This window comes from Nomascus leucogenys, chromosome 10 (assembly GCF_006542625.1).
Source record: "Nomascus leucogenys isolate Asia chromosome 10, Asia_NLE_v1, whole genome shotgun sequence".
Taxonomy (NCBI): Eukaryota; Metazoa; Chordata; class Mammalia; order Primates; family Hylobatidae; genus Nomascus; species Nomascus leucogenys.
In genome coordinates, this window is record NC_044390.1 from 95,995,500 (window position 1) to 96,012,356 (window position 16,857).

General features: G+C 43.8%; 1 protein-coding gene across 5 annotated transcripts in view; it reads left to right on the plus strand.

The window, feature by feature from the left end:
• The window catches only part of GLT1D1 (glycosyltransferase 1 domain containing 1), a 137,103-nt gene that overhangs the window by 14,527 nt on the left and 105,719 nt on the right, over nucleotides 1-16,857 (plus strand). For 3 of the 5 annotated variants that reach the window (XR_004032093.1, XM_030821677.1, XM_004089495.3), the window contains exon 2: nucleotides 9,256-9,404. The exons of 1 other annotated variant lie outside the window; for it this stretch is intronic. Coding sequence is in view for 2 of the 4 variants with exons in the window: in XM_030821677.1 (XP_030677537.1) it covers nucleotides 9,256-9,404 (149 nt within the window). In the remaining 2 variants the exon portion in view is untranslated. Of the gene's footprint in view, nucleotides 1-9,255; nucleotides 9,405-15,166; nucleotides 15,261-16,857 lie in introns of those variants that run through there. One more of the 5 variants, XM_030821675.1, reaches the window with a different exon arrangement.

Below are 16,857 nucleotides of genomic sequence, written 5' to 3' on the forward strand. Positions count from 1 at the left end.
TTTTGAAATATAGAGTATGTTATTATTGACGATCGTCACCATGTTGTACAAGCTATTCCTCCTGCCGCCCCCACCAAGCCCCCAGCAGCCTCTGGGAACCACCATTCTGTTCTCTACTTCTGTGTGCTGGACTTTGTTAGCTCTTCATCTTTTCCCCCACAGTATCCATGTGGTTCGCTGCCTCATCACCTTCAGGCTTTTTTTTTTCTTTCTTGAGACCGAGTCTCTCTCTGTCACCCAGGCTGGAGTATAGTGGCACGATCTTAGCTCGTTGCAACCTCCACTTCCCCGGTTCAAGCAATTCTCCTGCCTCAGCCTCCTGTATAGCAGAAATTACAGGTGTGTGCTACCACACCTGGCTAATTCTTATATTTTTAGTAGAGACAGGGTTTCACCATGTTGGCCAGGCTGGTCTCGAACTCCTGACCTCAGGTTATCCACCCAATTCGTCCTCCCAAAGTGCTGGGATTACAGGCATGAGCCACTGCGCCAGCCACCTTCAGGTCACCTTCTTTAGCGGGACCTCCCCTGCCCACCCTTCTCAAATGGCAGCCCCTTCCACCACACACTCTCTCCCTGTCTCCCTGGGGCTGGTGGTTTTCCTCCCGAGCAAAATCCTGCCTCTGACATAGAGGAGATTTGGGATTTTCTGGCTCATTGACCTTTTCCCTGCTCTAGAAAGTTGGCCCTTGGGTGCAGTGGCTCACACCTGTAATCCCAGCATTTTGGGAGGCTGAGTCGGGCGGATCACCTGAGGTCAGGAGTTTGAGACCAGCCTGACCAACATGGTGAAACCCCATCTCTACTAAAAATACAAAATTAGCCGGGCGTGGTGGTGCATGCCTGTAATCCCAGCTACTCGGGAGGCTGACACAGGAGAAATGCTTGAACCCGGGAGGCAGAGGTTGAAGTGAGCCGAGATCGCACCATTGCACTCCAACCTGGGCAACAAGAGTGAAACTCCTTCTCAAAAAAAAAAAAAACAAAAAAGAAAAAAAAAGAAAAAAAAGAGAGTTGGCACCTGGAGGGCAGGGGTTTGTGCATGTTTTGTTCCTTACTGAACTCTTGGTGCCCCGACGGTGCTGGGCATACAGCAGGTGCACTCCGTCACTGAAAATGCATGAGAGGTGCCGACGCAGTAATGAGCAACTTGGGGTCCCATCTCACAGATCTCCACTTACTGTCTGCCTCGGGGTGTCCCCCAGCAGGCACCAGTGCCCGGGGCTGCCATGGAGAAAGCTGACCTGGAGACTCTCCAGGGCTGGCATTGTTCCAGATGCTCACACGCTTGCTACAGAAAGACTGGGGGACGGGAGTGGTTAAGGTGTTGACAAGAAAGTAATTGAAATGGCGGAGCATGGAATCTCCCCAGAACTGGGAGAAAAGCCTGGAGGGATGTGGGTCCGAGGGGGCAGAGGTCAAAGGTCTGGAATTCCGAGGAGGCCAAAGGACTCATACTGGAAGGATTGAGGGGATGAGAGACTGCGATGGATTGTGTATAAACTAACAATAAGGGCGCTAAGCTATTATTGTGGTGTGGCTTAGAGATCTTCAGCCTTGAGTAATTGAATTGAAAGCTAAGTTGAATTGAAAACCCAACTTAAATTGTCTTAGACAATAAAGGGAATGTACTGGCTTTTGCCATAAGAAGGCTGGAGGCAGGGCCTCCTTGGGGTGGTTTTCCAGTAGAAGACAGGGACAGGAGTCCACTTATCTCCATCTCCTGCATCCGTTTCCCTCTCCTGGCAGGATCTTCTCACCCAGCGTCTCCCGGGGCTCCCTGCAACCCAGGTCAGGCCCATGGAGAACCTCCGAGGTTGAATCTCTGAAAACACGACCCCAGGTCCCAGAATTGAACGTCTAGGGGTGGGTGTGTGGAGAGCCAGATGTTTTGATTGGCATGAGCCTGCAGGAGCACCCTTGGATCTGGAGGTGGGGCTTGTCCTCCTCAAATAAGTGCCAGGGAGGGTCGAGGTATTAGGAAGGGGCGTGTGGGAACCGACACTGTGGAGGCAACACCCCGCCCAAAAGCATCCCTTGTCCTTATAGAGAAGGGAAATGGGAAATGCAGGCCTCCGGGAACTTCTGAAGATGTAGAGGAGTAACAGGTGTTGTGGACCTTGAAGGAGGAGAAATACCATTAGGGAGGTTGGAATCGGGGAGATTCTCATAGATGTTGAAATGCCTGGCTTCTCTGGGTAGATTGGTGACCTTGAGCAATGAGTAGCTCCTCGATCGGCTGGGTACCGACTGCCAGAGCCAGTGGGGTCAGATCTCGCGCTCTCGCCTAGAAGCATAACGTGAGCCCCATGGGTCCTCTCAGATTTTCCAGTAGTCACATTAAACATAGCAAAAAGAAACAGATCAAATCAACTTTAATATTATATTCTCTTTCACTCAACATATCTAAACATGATTTTGATCTGTTTTGTTTTCTTTCTTTTTTTTTGAGATGGAGTCTCGCTCTGTTGCCCAGGCTGGAGTGCAACGGCATGATCTTAGCTCACTGCAACCACCGCCTGCCGGGTTCAAGTGATTCTCCTGCCTCAGGCTCCCGAGTAGCTGGGATTATAGGCATGTACCACCACGCCCAGCTAATTTTGTATTTTTAGTAGAGATGAGGTTTCTCCATGTTGATTAGGCTGGTCTCGACCTCGCGACCTTAGGTGATCCACCCGCCTCGGCCTCCCAAAGTGCTGGGAATACAGGCGTGAGCCACTGCACCCGGCCTCGTTTGTTTTATTTTTTTCTTTGACAGGGTCTCACTGGGTCGTCCAGGCTGGAGTGCAGTGGCACCGTCTTGACTCACTGCAGCCTCGTCTTCCAGGGCTAAAGCCATCCTCCCACCTCAGCTTCCCGAGTAGCTGGGACTACTACAGGCGTGAACCACCACGCCTGGCTACTTTTTGTATTTTTTGTAGAGACAGGGTCTTGCCATGTTGCCCGGGCTGGTCTCTAACTCCTGGGCTCAACCCATTCACCTGTCTTGGCCTCCTAAAGTGCTGGGATTATAGTTGTGAGTCACCATGCCCAGCCCCATCTATTCTGAAATAAATTATATATTTGAAATATTTATGATATAAATAGAATATTTATAAAACATATTTGAAATACACATTATAAATATGTGTATACATATAATTTATGTATTTATGTATAAGTAGTAATATATATTATACATGTGCATGTGTAACCGAGCTGCGTGTGTCTTTCACACTGAGTGCCTTTCTGTTTGGATTAGGCACAGTTTTACTGCTCAGCTGCCCCAGGTGGCTTTCTTTATCTTACTGGACTATAGGGGCCTGACCCTGCAGATGGGCGTCCCCTCCTGTTCGGTGCAGAGCTCATCCTGTCTTATGATTTCACCATCCTCACCTCCAGTTCATTGATTTCACCTGATCTCAATTGACATTTGAGTTCAAGACACTTCCTGATCTAGTCACTTTGCCTGTTAGGTGATTGAATTTTTGCATTCTTTTAAAAAAGAGTTCTTTTGTGTATTCTATTTTTTTTTTTTTTAGGCAAAGTTTTGCTCTGTCATGGCTTACTGCAACCTCTGCATCCCAGGTTTAAGCAATTCTCCTGCCTCAGCCTCCTGAATAGCTGGCATTACAGGCATGCACCACCATACCCGGCTACTTTTTGTATTTTTAGTAGAGACGGGGTTTCACCATGTTGGCCAGGCTGGTCTCAAACTCCTGACCTCATGTGATCCACCTGCCTCAGCCTGCTGGGATTACAGTCACTCCAGCCTGGGCGACAGAGTGAGACTTCATCTCAAAAAGTAAATTTGCACTCCAGCAAATATTTTTGAGACTCTGTCTCAAAAAAACAACAACAAAAAAACAAAGCCAAAACACAGAAATGACCAAACTCTACACTCAGGTAAAGAGTTTGGCTGCCGGCCGGGGGGCCACAGAGTGTCTGTGAATCTTGAGTCAGGGACGCACACGTAGGCTTCTTCTCTTTGTGGACCTGCCAAGTGCCCAAAATCTCTATGGGAGATGCTTTTGTTTTCAAGAAAGCCTTTTTAAATCAAACCAGAATTATTTGGGCTTAATAGGTGCTCAGTGAATTTATTAGTTGAATTATTACTTGACAGAAGGAGAGAGCATAGATCAATTTAAAGGTGTTGCAAGTCAACCAGAAACAAGGGTACAATTTTAGTTCATGAATAATTTAGATTAGACAAATTTATTTAGAATATTTATGAGATTGCAAAGTTAGTGTCAAAATGCCATTTAAAAATATGCTTAATAGGCTGGGCACGGCGGCACATGCATGTAATCTCAGCACTTTGGGAGGCTGAGGCAGGCGGATCACCTGAGGTTGGGAGTTCGAGACCAGCCTGCCAACATGGTGAAACTCCATCTCTACCAAAAATACAAAAATTAGCTGTGCATGGTGGCGCATGCCTGTAATCCCAGCTATTCTGGAGGCTGAGGCACAAGAATCGCTTGAACACGTGAGGCAGAGGTTGCAACGAGCTGAGATTATGCCACTGCACTCCAGCCTGGGCCACAGAGGAAGACCCTGTCTCAAAAACAATCAAACAAACAAAAACACCTCAATAAATCAGGAACTACTGATTGTCTCTATGTAACCACCTGCATTCCACGCACTCTGCTGTATCGATTCTGCATAAGTCATGAGTCCCTCAGGAATGGACTCTCCAAGTAGAATTCAGCCCCTTTTCCATCTATCAGTGTTGATTTTTTGGTTTCTTATTTCTTAGAGCTTTACAAAGAACACAAAATAGCAATTATTCACCCATGGTCAGAAGCATGTTGAATCCTTATTTTTGTGTGATGTATTTTATATTTTTTTAGGCTGAAGCGAGCTGATAGCTTGACTGCTGCAGGCATCTTTCCTGGTTCTGCTGGTCAGTTACCTTCAGCATTTCCAAAGGATGCTAGGTTTGGTGGGGACAGAAGGAATGTTACTGACCCACAATGACTGGATCAAAATTAACAGTGAAAATGGTAGGCTCAACATATACGATGCACTTCAGTAGGTTAAACCAACTTAACTCTCAAGACCCTAGTTATTCTTTATTTGCACAGTCATGTTGTGACACTTTATATTACGAAAAGGAAACAGAAGGAGAGAGAGAGGAAAATATCATCCACATATTAGTACAGTGTAGAATCTCACCGTATGCCCCAGGGTCAATGTGAGCCAGATGATTTCAACCTAATGTTTCTCTATGGCTCCCACAGTCCTAGCAACTTGGTCATTTTATGATCACAGTGTTTAAAGACTCTAGACCTCCCCCTACTTCCTCCTCCTCTCGTCTTTGTCCCCCTCTTCTTTGTTTTACTCATGATTTTGTGCAATATTGCCCCTAAATGCACACCAGTTAATTCACCTGGTGTTCAGCTGAATTAATAACTATTTCATTGCTGGAATTGAAAAAATAAAAGGCTAGGTTGGACTTGAACTTTGTTCTGGAGTACTGTCTGGATGATTTAAGAGATTTTCAAGGGTAATTTTTTTTTTTTTTTTTTTGAGTTGGAGTCTCGCTCTGTCTCCCGGGCTGGAGTGCAGTGGCGTGGTCTCGGCTCACGGCAAGCTCCACCTCCTGGGTTCAAGGAGGCTCTCCTGCCTCAGCCTCCCAAGTAGCTGGGATTACAAGCACGTGCCACCATGCCCAGATAATTTTTTTGTATTTTTAGTAGAGACAGGGTTTCACCATGTCGGTCAGGCTGATCTCGAACTCCTGATCCGCCTGCCTCAGCCTCCCAGCATGCTGGGATTACAGGCGTGAGCCACCGCGTCTGGCCGATTCAAGGGCAATTTTAAGTGTACTTCATTTTCATGTATGTGCTGATTTTGTAATCATTGCCCCAAGTAAGCTGTGACTCCATCTTCCATATAAATGCAGTGCAGAGGGGTTATAACAGAGATAGGCTCAAAACGAAATGGGAATTTTGAGAGACTGTGGTGTGTAGGAACTGGGGCTGTCAGGAGAGTTCTCTGGAAGGAGCTGGCACTAGCAAGTGTCATGTCAGTGGCGTGGAGACTCAAGAAGGGAGCGTGATGTGCCAGAGGTCCTGCCGTGGGAGGGTGGTTGGAGTGGAGTGCACTTCTGCCATGCAGGGTGAGCTGCGTCTGGGCTGAGGCATTTATCCCAGAGACACGCTCAGCCATTAGTTGATTCCCTAAGCAGGATAGAAATGGTCCCCATTCTCATGCCGCTGACAGTTGAGCTGAATACGGTGAGCTCTTTGCAGGTTTTAATCAGAAAAGAGACCTGGTCCCACTTGTTGTGTATCTACACGCACATGCACGCTCACACACACACACATACACACCTCGAACAATTTAAAAAGATAATATATGCATGTGGTAAAAACTATCCAACAATACAAAAGCTCGTGTGTCTCTTTCTTTCTTTCTCTTTCTCTTTCTCTGTCTCTCTCTGTTTCTTTCTTTCATTTTGAGACAGGGTCTCGCTCTGTTGAGACACAGGCTGAAGTGCAGTCACGTGATCATGGCTCACTGCAGCCTTGAATTCCTGGACTCATCGATCCTCCCATCTCAGCCTCCCAAACAGCTGGGATCACAGGTGCATGTCACCACACCCAGGTAATTTTTAAAATTTTTTGTAGAGACAGAGTTTCATCATGTTGTCTAGGCTGGTCTTGAACTCCTGAGCTCAAATGATCCTCCCACCTCTGCCTCCCAAAGTGCTGTGATTACAGGTGGGAGCCACTGCACCTGACCTGATTCTCCTCTTTGGGCACAATCATTGTTATCTCTTTTTAATGTATTCTTCTAGAGACATTCTATGCACACACAGTGTATATACCCAAAAGTATTCTTCACTTTGCTCTGTTTTCATTAATAGTGAATCTTGGAATTCATTCTTAATAATTCATAGTGATCTATTGCATTCTTTTGATGGCAAAAGAACATGATTAGGTCCATCTACCACAATATAACAAGGGCCCTGTGGATGCATGGTGAGGTAGTTTTTTAGTCTTTTTGCTACTTCACAACTGCAGCGCATATTCCTGGGTGCATGCTTTTGCACATATATCCAAGTCCATGTTTGGAATAAATTCCTAGAAGTGGAGTTATTTGGTCACAGGATTTGTGCATTTAAAATTTTCTAGCTGCTGTTGCATTGCCCACTAGAGAGGTTGTACCAATTTGCTCTCTCACAGATAATGTATGGGAGTGTTTATTTCAGGAGGCCGCAGGTCAACTTTTTAATCTTTACAGATTTTCTGGATTAAAAAGATGGCTGATGTTGAGCATCATTTTCTTTGTTCAAGAGCCCAGTTGTATTTCTTTTTCTATGGACTGCAATTTTGTGCCCATCTCTATTTTTCTTTTTCTCTTTTCTTTCCTTCCCTCCTTCCTTCCTTCCTTCCTTCCTTCCTTCCTTCCTTCCTTCCTCCCTCCCTCCCTCCCTCCCTTTCTCTCTCTCTCTCTCACTCCCTCTCTTTCTTTCTCTCCTTCCTTCTTCCTTTCCTTTCCTTTCCTTTCATTTCCTTTCCTTTCTTTTTTCTCTTCTCTTCTCTTCTCTTCTCTTCTCTTCTCTTCTCTTCTCTTCTCTTTCTCTCACTCTGTTGCCCAGGCTGGAGTGCAGTGGCACGATCTTGGCTCACTGCAACCTTTGCCTCCCGGGTTCAAGTGATTCTCGTGCCTCAGCCTCCCCAGTAGCTAGGATTACAGGTGCGCACCACCACACCTGGCTAATTTTTGTATTTTTAGTAGAGACAGGATTTCACCATGTTGGCCAGGCTGGTCTTGAACTCCTGACCTCAAGTGATCTGCTTGCCTCAGCCTCCCAGAGTGCTGGGATTACAGGCTTGAGCCACTGTGGCTGGCTTTTTTTTTTTTTTTTTTTTTGAGACAGGGTCTTGCTCTGTCACCCAGGCTGGAGTATAGTGGCAGAGTCACGGCTCACTCAGCCTCGACCTCATAGGCTCGAGCAGTCGTCCCATCTCAGCCTCCCAAGTAGCTGGGACTACAGGTATGTGCCACCGTGCCCAGTGCATTAAAAAATATGTTTTATAGAGATGGGGTTTCACCGTATTGACCAGGCTGGTCTCAAACTCCTGGGCTCAAGCGATCTGTCTGCCTTGACCTCTGAAAGTGCTGGGATTGCAGTCGTGAGCCACCTCACCCAGCCCTCATCGCCGTTTTCCTATTGTGTTGTTAGCCTTTCTTCTTTATTGATTTATGAATGCACTTTATATATTAAGCAGATTAACTTTTTTCTGTAGTAAGAGTCATAGATAGTTTTTTCCCCAGTTTCTCATTTGTCTTCTGATTTTGTTCATGTTGTTGTCACTATTGAAAAAATTTCTTTTTTGTTTATCAGGTATTTTATATTTATGTTACCAGGAACTGAAATTAAGGTGGAGAGAAAGAGAAGAGACATGTTTGAAAGACATAAAGATTGTGTGTGTGTGTGTGTGTGTAGCAGGTAGAATGGAAAGACCAGGAAGTATTTTTTGAAGCTATGATAATAGGTGACTTTTGAAGTCTTTTCAAAGAACTGAGCAACAGAGGCCCCAAAACAATCTTTAGATACCACAATTCAGGGACAGGAGAGAAAATGTGGAATTAAGGAAATAGAAAGGAGCTGTCTGGTATGGCAAATGCCACTGGAGGTGGCAGTGTGTGCCCCATGTCTGAAGGCTGTCAAGGCCTCCTGGGTCAACCTTCCTTCCAATGGTCTCGGTCCCAGCCACAGTCCTGGGTATCTGAGACTGGCAGATGAATGGTTAATGTCATTGATTCTAGGCCTTCTCTTGTATTTTAAGGCAGGGTGCTTACAAAGGGTGATTCAGTAAATAAGTCATCTTGTGGAATTCATTTAAAATATTAATCATAGTGGCTGAGCACAGTGGCTCATGCCTGTAATCTCAGCACTTTGGGAGGCCAAAGCAGGTGGATTAGCTGAGGTCAAAAGTTTGAGACCAGCTTGGCCAACATGGTGAAACCCCGTTTCTACTAAAAATACAAAAAATTAGCCAGGCGTGGTGGTGCACACGTGTAATCTCAGCTACTTGGGAGACTGAGGCAGGAGAATCGCTTGGAGACCCAGGAGGTGGAGGTTGCAGTGAGCTGAGACTGCACCATTGCACCCCAGCCTGGGCAGCAAGATTGAAACTCTGTCTCAACAACAACAACAACCAAAAAAAAAAAAAAAAAAAAAAAGTCTTAACTGTAGCAGCAACCTGTTACATATTAACATTTTCCCCTCATCTTCTCCTTTCTCTGTATTTTTTGATAAAGGGCCCATCTAGAGGCTGCAGGGCACGTGTGCGTTTTGAAAGATGCCTTTGACTTTAAAAGCCCATCTGAGATTGCGAACCTCATCTTGGCTGAGAACTTCGAGGCTGCCCTGGCTCTTCATCTCTATAGGGGAGGCAGGCTTTTGCAAGGTAATCCTCTTTCTCTTCAAAAGTAAAACACTAGAAATTCTGAAAACCAGAAGTGCCTGTAATGTGCAATAATACGGGAAACAGTGTCTCCTGTTTATCCAGTTCAGAAATGGGAGACATGCAATAATCTCTTTGGTTTGCTTTCTTAGTGCACAATTTTCTAAAATGTTATAACAGTCAAGAATGGATGTGTATTGAAACTGTTTTTATCGTATTAAAAGTATCATCCTTAATTTTTGTTTGTTTATTTATTTGTTTTTTGGGACAGGGTCTCACTCTCACCCAGGGTGGAGTGCAGTGATACAGTCTCGGCTCACTGCAACCTCCGCTTCCTGGGCTCAAGCAATCCTCCCACTTCAGCCTCCCAAATAGCTGGAACTATGGGTGCATGCCACCATGTCCCCTAATTTAAATTTTTTTTTTTTTTCAGGGATAGGGTTTCACCCTTGTTGCCCAGGCTGGTCTTGAACTCCTGGGCTCAAGCAATCCATCCTCCTCAGCCTCCCAAAGTGCTGGGATTGCAGGCATGAGCCTGGCCCTGAATTTTTTCAGTGCATATTTCGTCTTTCAAAATATATTTTTTTTGAAAGAATTCTTTTACAAATAGAGCACTTATGAAAAATGTTGTTCAACCTATCAATTTATGAGGAAACTACTAAGATGTTAAAACCAGTTTAAAGCACATTTGAGCAACTAGAGTTTAAATAAGCAATTTAATAAAGAATATCAGAGTAAATTCACGAGGTTAGTTGCAGAACTGATTAACATCCAAGAAGGCAATGGGCCCCAAGCTTTGGAAGTATCTTTTCTACTGGGCAGAAATGATTTACATCTCTACCTGACACAAAGCTACAAATGGCTTAATGTAACTTCACAGAGTATGAGCTTTCAATTAATAGTATATAGTGAAGTCAAACAACAATACACTCTCAGAAAATGAGTCTTTAGAGGACCCTTTTAATTATGGCTTCCTAGAACATTGCAAGAAAATGCATGTGGACCTTATTTATTCTTATTATTCTTGACCTTATTTTCAGGTTGTGGAAAATTTTTCTTAACACTCGCAAGACCCGTCTGACTTTACTTAGAGTATAGCAGCCACCAAATAAAGGCAAGACAGATATTTTTGTTATTGTCCGGCCTGAGTGACTTTCCTCAAACGTGAATTAAATGACATAGTAGTGGTATCATTTGTGCTGCACCATTTTAAGGGATAGTAATAGCATGTCATTGGAGGATCAAAATTTGCTCCAATTATCATCACATCAGGATTAAATTTTGGTCAGCAAAATGTGTCACACTTTCAAAAATTTTATAGGTTTCTTACTGAAGGTGATTTTTTCACTTTTCCACATTGTATCAAACCTTATTTAAACTCCAGCTCTTTTTCCTGCCTCCTGTTCCACAGGAATTTGAGCCCTCTATGAACACTCTTCATATACGGACACATCTTACTATGTGTTCTTTTTTATTTTTTCAGGTAATACATGAAAAATTGCCCTGGTGTAAAATGTAACTGAGTGGTATAGTATGAAAAGTAAGCCTGTCTCCCACCTCTTATCCCCGCCGTATTATTTCTCATTTCCAGAGGTAACCGCAGTTACCATTTTCTTGTGTATATTCTCCTAGAAGTATATGTACTGTATTGATTATCTATTATTACATAACAAATTACCCCCTGCCCCAACTTAGTTGCTTATCACAGTACATTTGTTATCTAATAGCTCCTGTGGGCATTCAAAAGCAGCTTAGCTGGGTGGTCTGTCTCAGGGTTTCCCATGAGGCTGCAGTCTCATCTGGTGGCTTGACTGGGGCTTGCTGATGTGCATCCATTATAGTGCACTCATAAGGCTGTTGGTGGGAGGTCTCAGTTCCTCACCACATGGTCCTCTCCATGGCCCTCTTGAGTGTCCTCATGATGTGATGGCCAGCTTCTCCCTGAGAGAACCATCAAAAGAAAAGCAAGTTGGAAGTTGCCTTATTTTTCATGACCCAGGCTCGGAAGTCAATACAATATGAATCCCACAATATCCTTCTGATTACACAGGTCAGCACTATTCAGTGTGAGAGGGCACTACACAGAGCGTGCACATGAGGAGATTCACGTACACCCATGCATGTATTTATATGTACCTCCTCCCCCACCTTAAACACACACACACAAATGGAAGCCCACTGCCGAATATATATTCAGCATCTTCCTTTTCACCACTCAGCCACACATCTGGGAACTTTCTCCCATAGCAGCACATACATAGATCTATCTCATCCATTATTCGGAGATGCCATCATTTAAAGTCTTCAATTAATAAATGTTTACGTTGTCTTTAATTTTTCTATTTCACCTATTAGAATGCTTGTCTCTGTACAGACATCATAGCATATGAACTTGGGAGAATATATCTGTATTTCCATATTTTTGCATCTGTGCCTGAACAATCTAAACGAACTCTTTTCTGTATATGCGGACAGTGTTTCTGAAAGTATTATTTCTAGAGAGTTATTTTCTGCTGAACAAGTATATGACTTCGAATTTTTTTTTCTTTTTTTTTTGACACAGGGTCTCACTCTGTTACCCAGGCTGGAGTGCAGTGATACAATCTCGGCTCGCTGCAACCTCCATTTCATGGGCTGAAATAACCCTCCCCCCTCAGCCTCCCGAGTACAGGCATGTGGGACTACAGACATGTGCCACCACGCCTGGCTATTTTTTTCGTATATTTTTAGAGACAAAGTCTTGCCATTTTGCCCAGGCTGGTCTTGAACTCCTGGACTCAAGCAATCCACCCACCTTGGCCTCCTAAAGTGCTGAGATTAAAGGCATGAGCCACTGCACCCAGCCTTGAATTCAGTTTTAAGTGTAGTGAAATACAGTCTGAACTTTGTCTCTGAATGTGAAAGAAGTGTAGAGTTTAACTTTCCTTATAGGCCAAGATGAAGTTCGGAACCCCTGATAGCTCAGTAGGAACCTTTGTAAGGTTGTCACTGATTGTTGCAACTCTTTTATGCAGTCACAAAGCCTCGGCCCTGAGTTTAGTGGTTCTGTTGACTGTGAGTTGTGTAGTTTTCTTTTTTTCTTCAACTTTTAAGTTCAGCAGTACATGTGCAGGATGTGCAGATTTGTTACACAGGTAGACGTGTGCCATGGTGGTTTGCTGTACGGATCATCCCATCACCTAGGTATTAAGACCAGAATCCATTAGCTATTCTTCCTGATGTTCTCCCTCCTCCCACCCCACCCCCAACAAGTTGTCAAGTTGTGTCATTTTCTGTAAAGTGATATTTATTATTTTTTTCTTTCTTTTTTTTGGGGGGGGGGTTGGGGGGCAGAGTCTCACTCTGTGGCCCAGGCTGGAGTGCAGTGGCATGATCTCAGCTCACTGCAGCCTCTGCCTAGCAGGCTTAAGCAATTCTCGTGCCTCAGCCTCCAGAATAGCTGGGATTACAGGTGCGTGCCACCATGCCCAGCTAATTTTTATATTTTTCGTAGAAATGGGCTTTCACTGTGTTGGCCAGGCTGGTCTCCATGTCCTGACTTAAAGTTATTTGCCCGCCTCGGCCTCCCAAAGTGCTGGGATTACAGGCGGGAGCCACCAAGTACGGCCGGCCCCTATTATTTCTTTATAAATGTTTTACACACATATGTGGAACATTTTATTCCCACAAGTGGGATTAGGTCTGTATATTTAACTCATATCTTAGCTACTTTTCCAAATCCACAAAGCTACATCTATCTTATTCTTTTTATTGGCTGTGAGGTATTCCACCGTGAGAATGCACCATACTTATTAAAAGTCTCTCTCTTGGTTTTTTGCTATTCCAAGCAAGGCTGAAGTATTTTCGATTACATTTCTTTACTCCATTGTATGTGGATGTTGGAAATATAAATTCCTAGGAAAGCCTGTGGGCCAAAGGGCTGTGTAACTTTTGTTTTGATTGACAGTGAGAAAATGCTATATGGAAAGGTTATTCCAGTTCATATTCTACTAACAGATGGGCAAGGACTTATTTCTCTTCTAGTCAGTTTGCTGGGTTTTTGTTTTTTCCTTCAAACTTACAGTTCTCAATTTTACCATGCTTGACCTCTGCTTCAAATAAACACAAAGTCATCTGAAGTTAGGTTTGCTTCTCCTAAGAGTTGAAGGAGGAGAGGAGCGAGCCCTCTGCAAAACCAAGCTGTTGCCCAGAGGAAAAAATTACATTGCTCAATCTAATAAATATCGAGAACTGAAGCCATGCTTACTTTTAGTAAATGTGGTTAAACTTTTACTTGTTCATTCCTGGTTGTTGTCCATATGGAAATTAAACAGTATTTATTCCTCAGGGTTATGTTTTTGAAGGTTAAAGTCTCTCTGTGTAGCATCATGTGTAAAAAGCACCAGAACCATTGTCAGTAAGAAGAGCTGTCCCTGTGCACCGTGAGGTTTTCACTTAACAAAGTATCTGGGGACCTTCTCTGCACCAGTTGCAGACACTGAGTTGCCCTACCCTGTCATTAACTGGCTGTGTGATACTTCATTCTGTGCATACACTACACATTTCGTAGCCTTCTATTGATTAAACTGTATTTAAAAATATATAGTACTTATTGATTTTTAAATTACTTATGGAGGTGATTTGGAAACTATGTAAAAATACAAAGAAGAAAATATGGCACCTGCAATTTTGCCACCCAGAAATGACCACTGTTTGTGTGTGTGTTTTTGGTTTTATTTATGTTTTTATTCAAAATTAAGTTTGCAAAAAAGATATACTTTTACAATTAAGCTTGCAACTTCTTTTAAAAAATATTTGTAGTCGGCTGGGCACGGTGGCTCATGCCTGTAATCCCAGCACTTTGGGAGGCCGAGGCGGGTGGATCACGAGGTCAGGAGATCGAGACCATCCTGGCTAACACGGTGAAACCCCGTCTCTACTTAAAATGCAAAAAATTAGCCAGGCGTGGTGGCGGGCGCCTGTAGTCCCAGCTACTCGGAGAGGCTGAGGCAGGAGAATGGCGTGAACCCGGGAGGCGGAGCTTGCAGTGAGCCGAGATCGCACCACTGCACTCCAGCCTGGGGGACAGAGCAAGACTCCGTCTCAAAAAAAAAAAAAACCAATATTTGTAGTCCAGGCGCGGTGCCTCACACCTGTAATCCCAGCACTTTCAAGGCCGAGGCAGGCAGATCACTTGAAGTCAAGATTTCAAGATTAGCCCGGCCAACATGGTGAAGCCCTGTCTCTACTAAAAATACAAAAAAAATTATCTGACCGTGGTGGCGAGTGCCTGTAATCCCAGCTACTTGGGAGACTGAGGCAGAAGAATCGCTTGAACCCGGGAGGTGAACATTGCAGTGAGCTGAGATCATGCCCCTGCACTCCAGTCTGGGCAGCAGAGTGAGACTCTGTATCGAAAAAACAAAAAACAAAAAAATACATATATATATTTATAGATATAGATACATAAAATAAATATATATTTATATATCTATATAAATATATATTTCTTATATATAATATATAAAAATATGTATTTTTTGTGGAGTATTTAGTATGAGCTAAGCGCTTTGATAAATGCTTTGGATGCAGAGATATTGCTGTATCTGACCCTTGCTCTGTAGTTGGCGTGTATATTTTAAAAATTGCAATCATATTATACTTATAATTTCGTAACCTATTTTACAATATGTTAGAAATAGATTGTATATATTTCCTCTGTTGTTGAATGTTCTTTTGCAGCAAGTTATGAATGGTCACGTCCTATTTCCATTTTCTCCCCTCAGTTTTAAACAATATCGTGATGAACAGCCTTCTGCATAAACCTTTGGAGCCCATTTCCTTTAGGATTTTCCAGAAATAACATTGCAGGATCAAAGGGTATATGCATTTTTAAAGCTTTTCATACATATTGCCAAGTTATAACTAGTCACATTTATGTAACTGTGTATATTAAATATTGCTAAGTAAAACCTTAACAGCTTGGACAAGTGGAAGTTTGCTTTTCTGTTTAAAATCAGTATTTGCTGAGCAAATAATTATATAAAATTGCTAAGTAGAATATGCAAATAATGGAAAATAGCACATTAACAACATTAATACACATTACAGATATATTGCAGATGTAATGCAATTTTTTTGTTTGTTTATTTGTTTGTTTTTTTGAGACAGAGTCTGGCTCTCGTCACCCAGGCTGGAGTACAATGGCAAGATCTTGGCTCACTGAACCTCCACCTCCCGGGTTCAAGCAATTCTCCTGTCTCAGCCTCCCGAGTAGCTGGGATTACAGGCGCCCGCCACCACGCCCTGCCAATTTTTGTATTTTTAGTAGAGATGAGATTTCACCATGTTGGCCAGGCTAGTCTTGAACTCCTGACCTCAGGTGACCCACCTACTTTGGCCTCCCAAAATGCTGGAATTACAGATGTGAGCCACCACACCCAGCCTGGAAATGTTTTAAAGAACAATATCAACTTTAATTCCTTAAGCTATGGACCAATTATTATATGAACATTAAAGTAACACATTATATTTGTTTCTCCCTCTTGGGCATGTCTGTAAAATATTTTTGACATGCATACCAATCCATCGTTTCAAGTGTATGAGAACAGAACTTTACAGGTGTCCTTAACTTAGATGGAATAGAACCTGTTCCCAGGTAGTATGCTTTCTGGACTCTTTCCTATATACCCTAAATGGCATACAAGGAAAAGCTTAATTTGATGCTGGCCAAGAGTGTGTTAATGAAGCTCCTTGTGTTTCTTTCTTTCTATTTATTTATTTATTTATTTATTTATGTTTTTATTTTTTGTTTTTTTGAGACAGAGTCACACTCTGTCGCCAGGCTGTAGTGCAGTGGTGGGATCTCGGCTCACCACAACCTCTGACTCCCCTGGTTCAAGCAATTCTCCTGCCTCAGCCTCTTGAGTAGCTGGGATTACAAGCACACGCCACCACGCCCAGCTAATTTTTGTATTTTTAGTGGAGACGGGATTTCACCATGTTGGCCAGGCTGATCTCGATCTCCTGACCTCATTATCCGCCCGCCTCGGCCTCCCAAAGTGCTGGGATCATAGGCGTGAGCCACCATGCCCAGCCGTGTTTGCTTTAGGCTTGAGCCTAATAAGGAAGCAGATAGGGGTAGGGTGGCTGATTGAGAAGCCAAGTGTAGGGCCGGGTGCGGTGGCTCATGCTTGTAATCCCAGCACTTTGGGAGGCTGAGGCAGGGGGATCACGAGGTCAGGAGTTCAAGACCAGCCTGGCCAACACGGTGAAACCCCGTCTCTACTAAAAATACAAAAATTAGCTGGGCGTGGTGGCGGATGCCTGTAATCCCAGCTACTCGGGAGCCTGAGGCAGGGGAATAGCTTGAACCCAGGAGACGGAGTGTACAGTGAGCCGAGATCACGCCACTGCACTCTAGCCTGGGCGACAGAGCTAGACTCCATCTCAAAAAAAAAAAAAGAAGAAGAAGAAG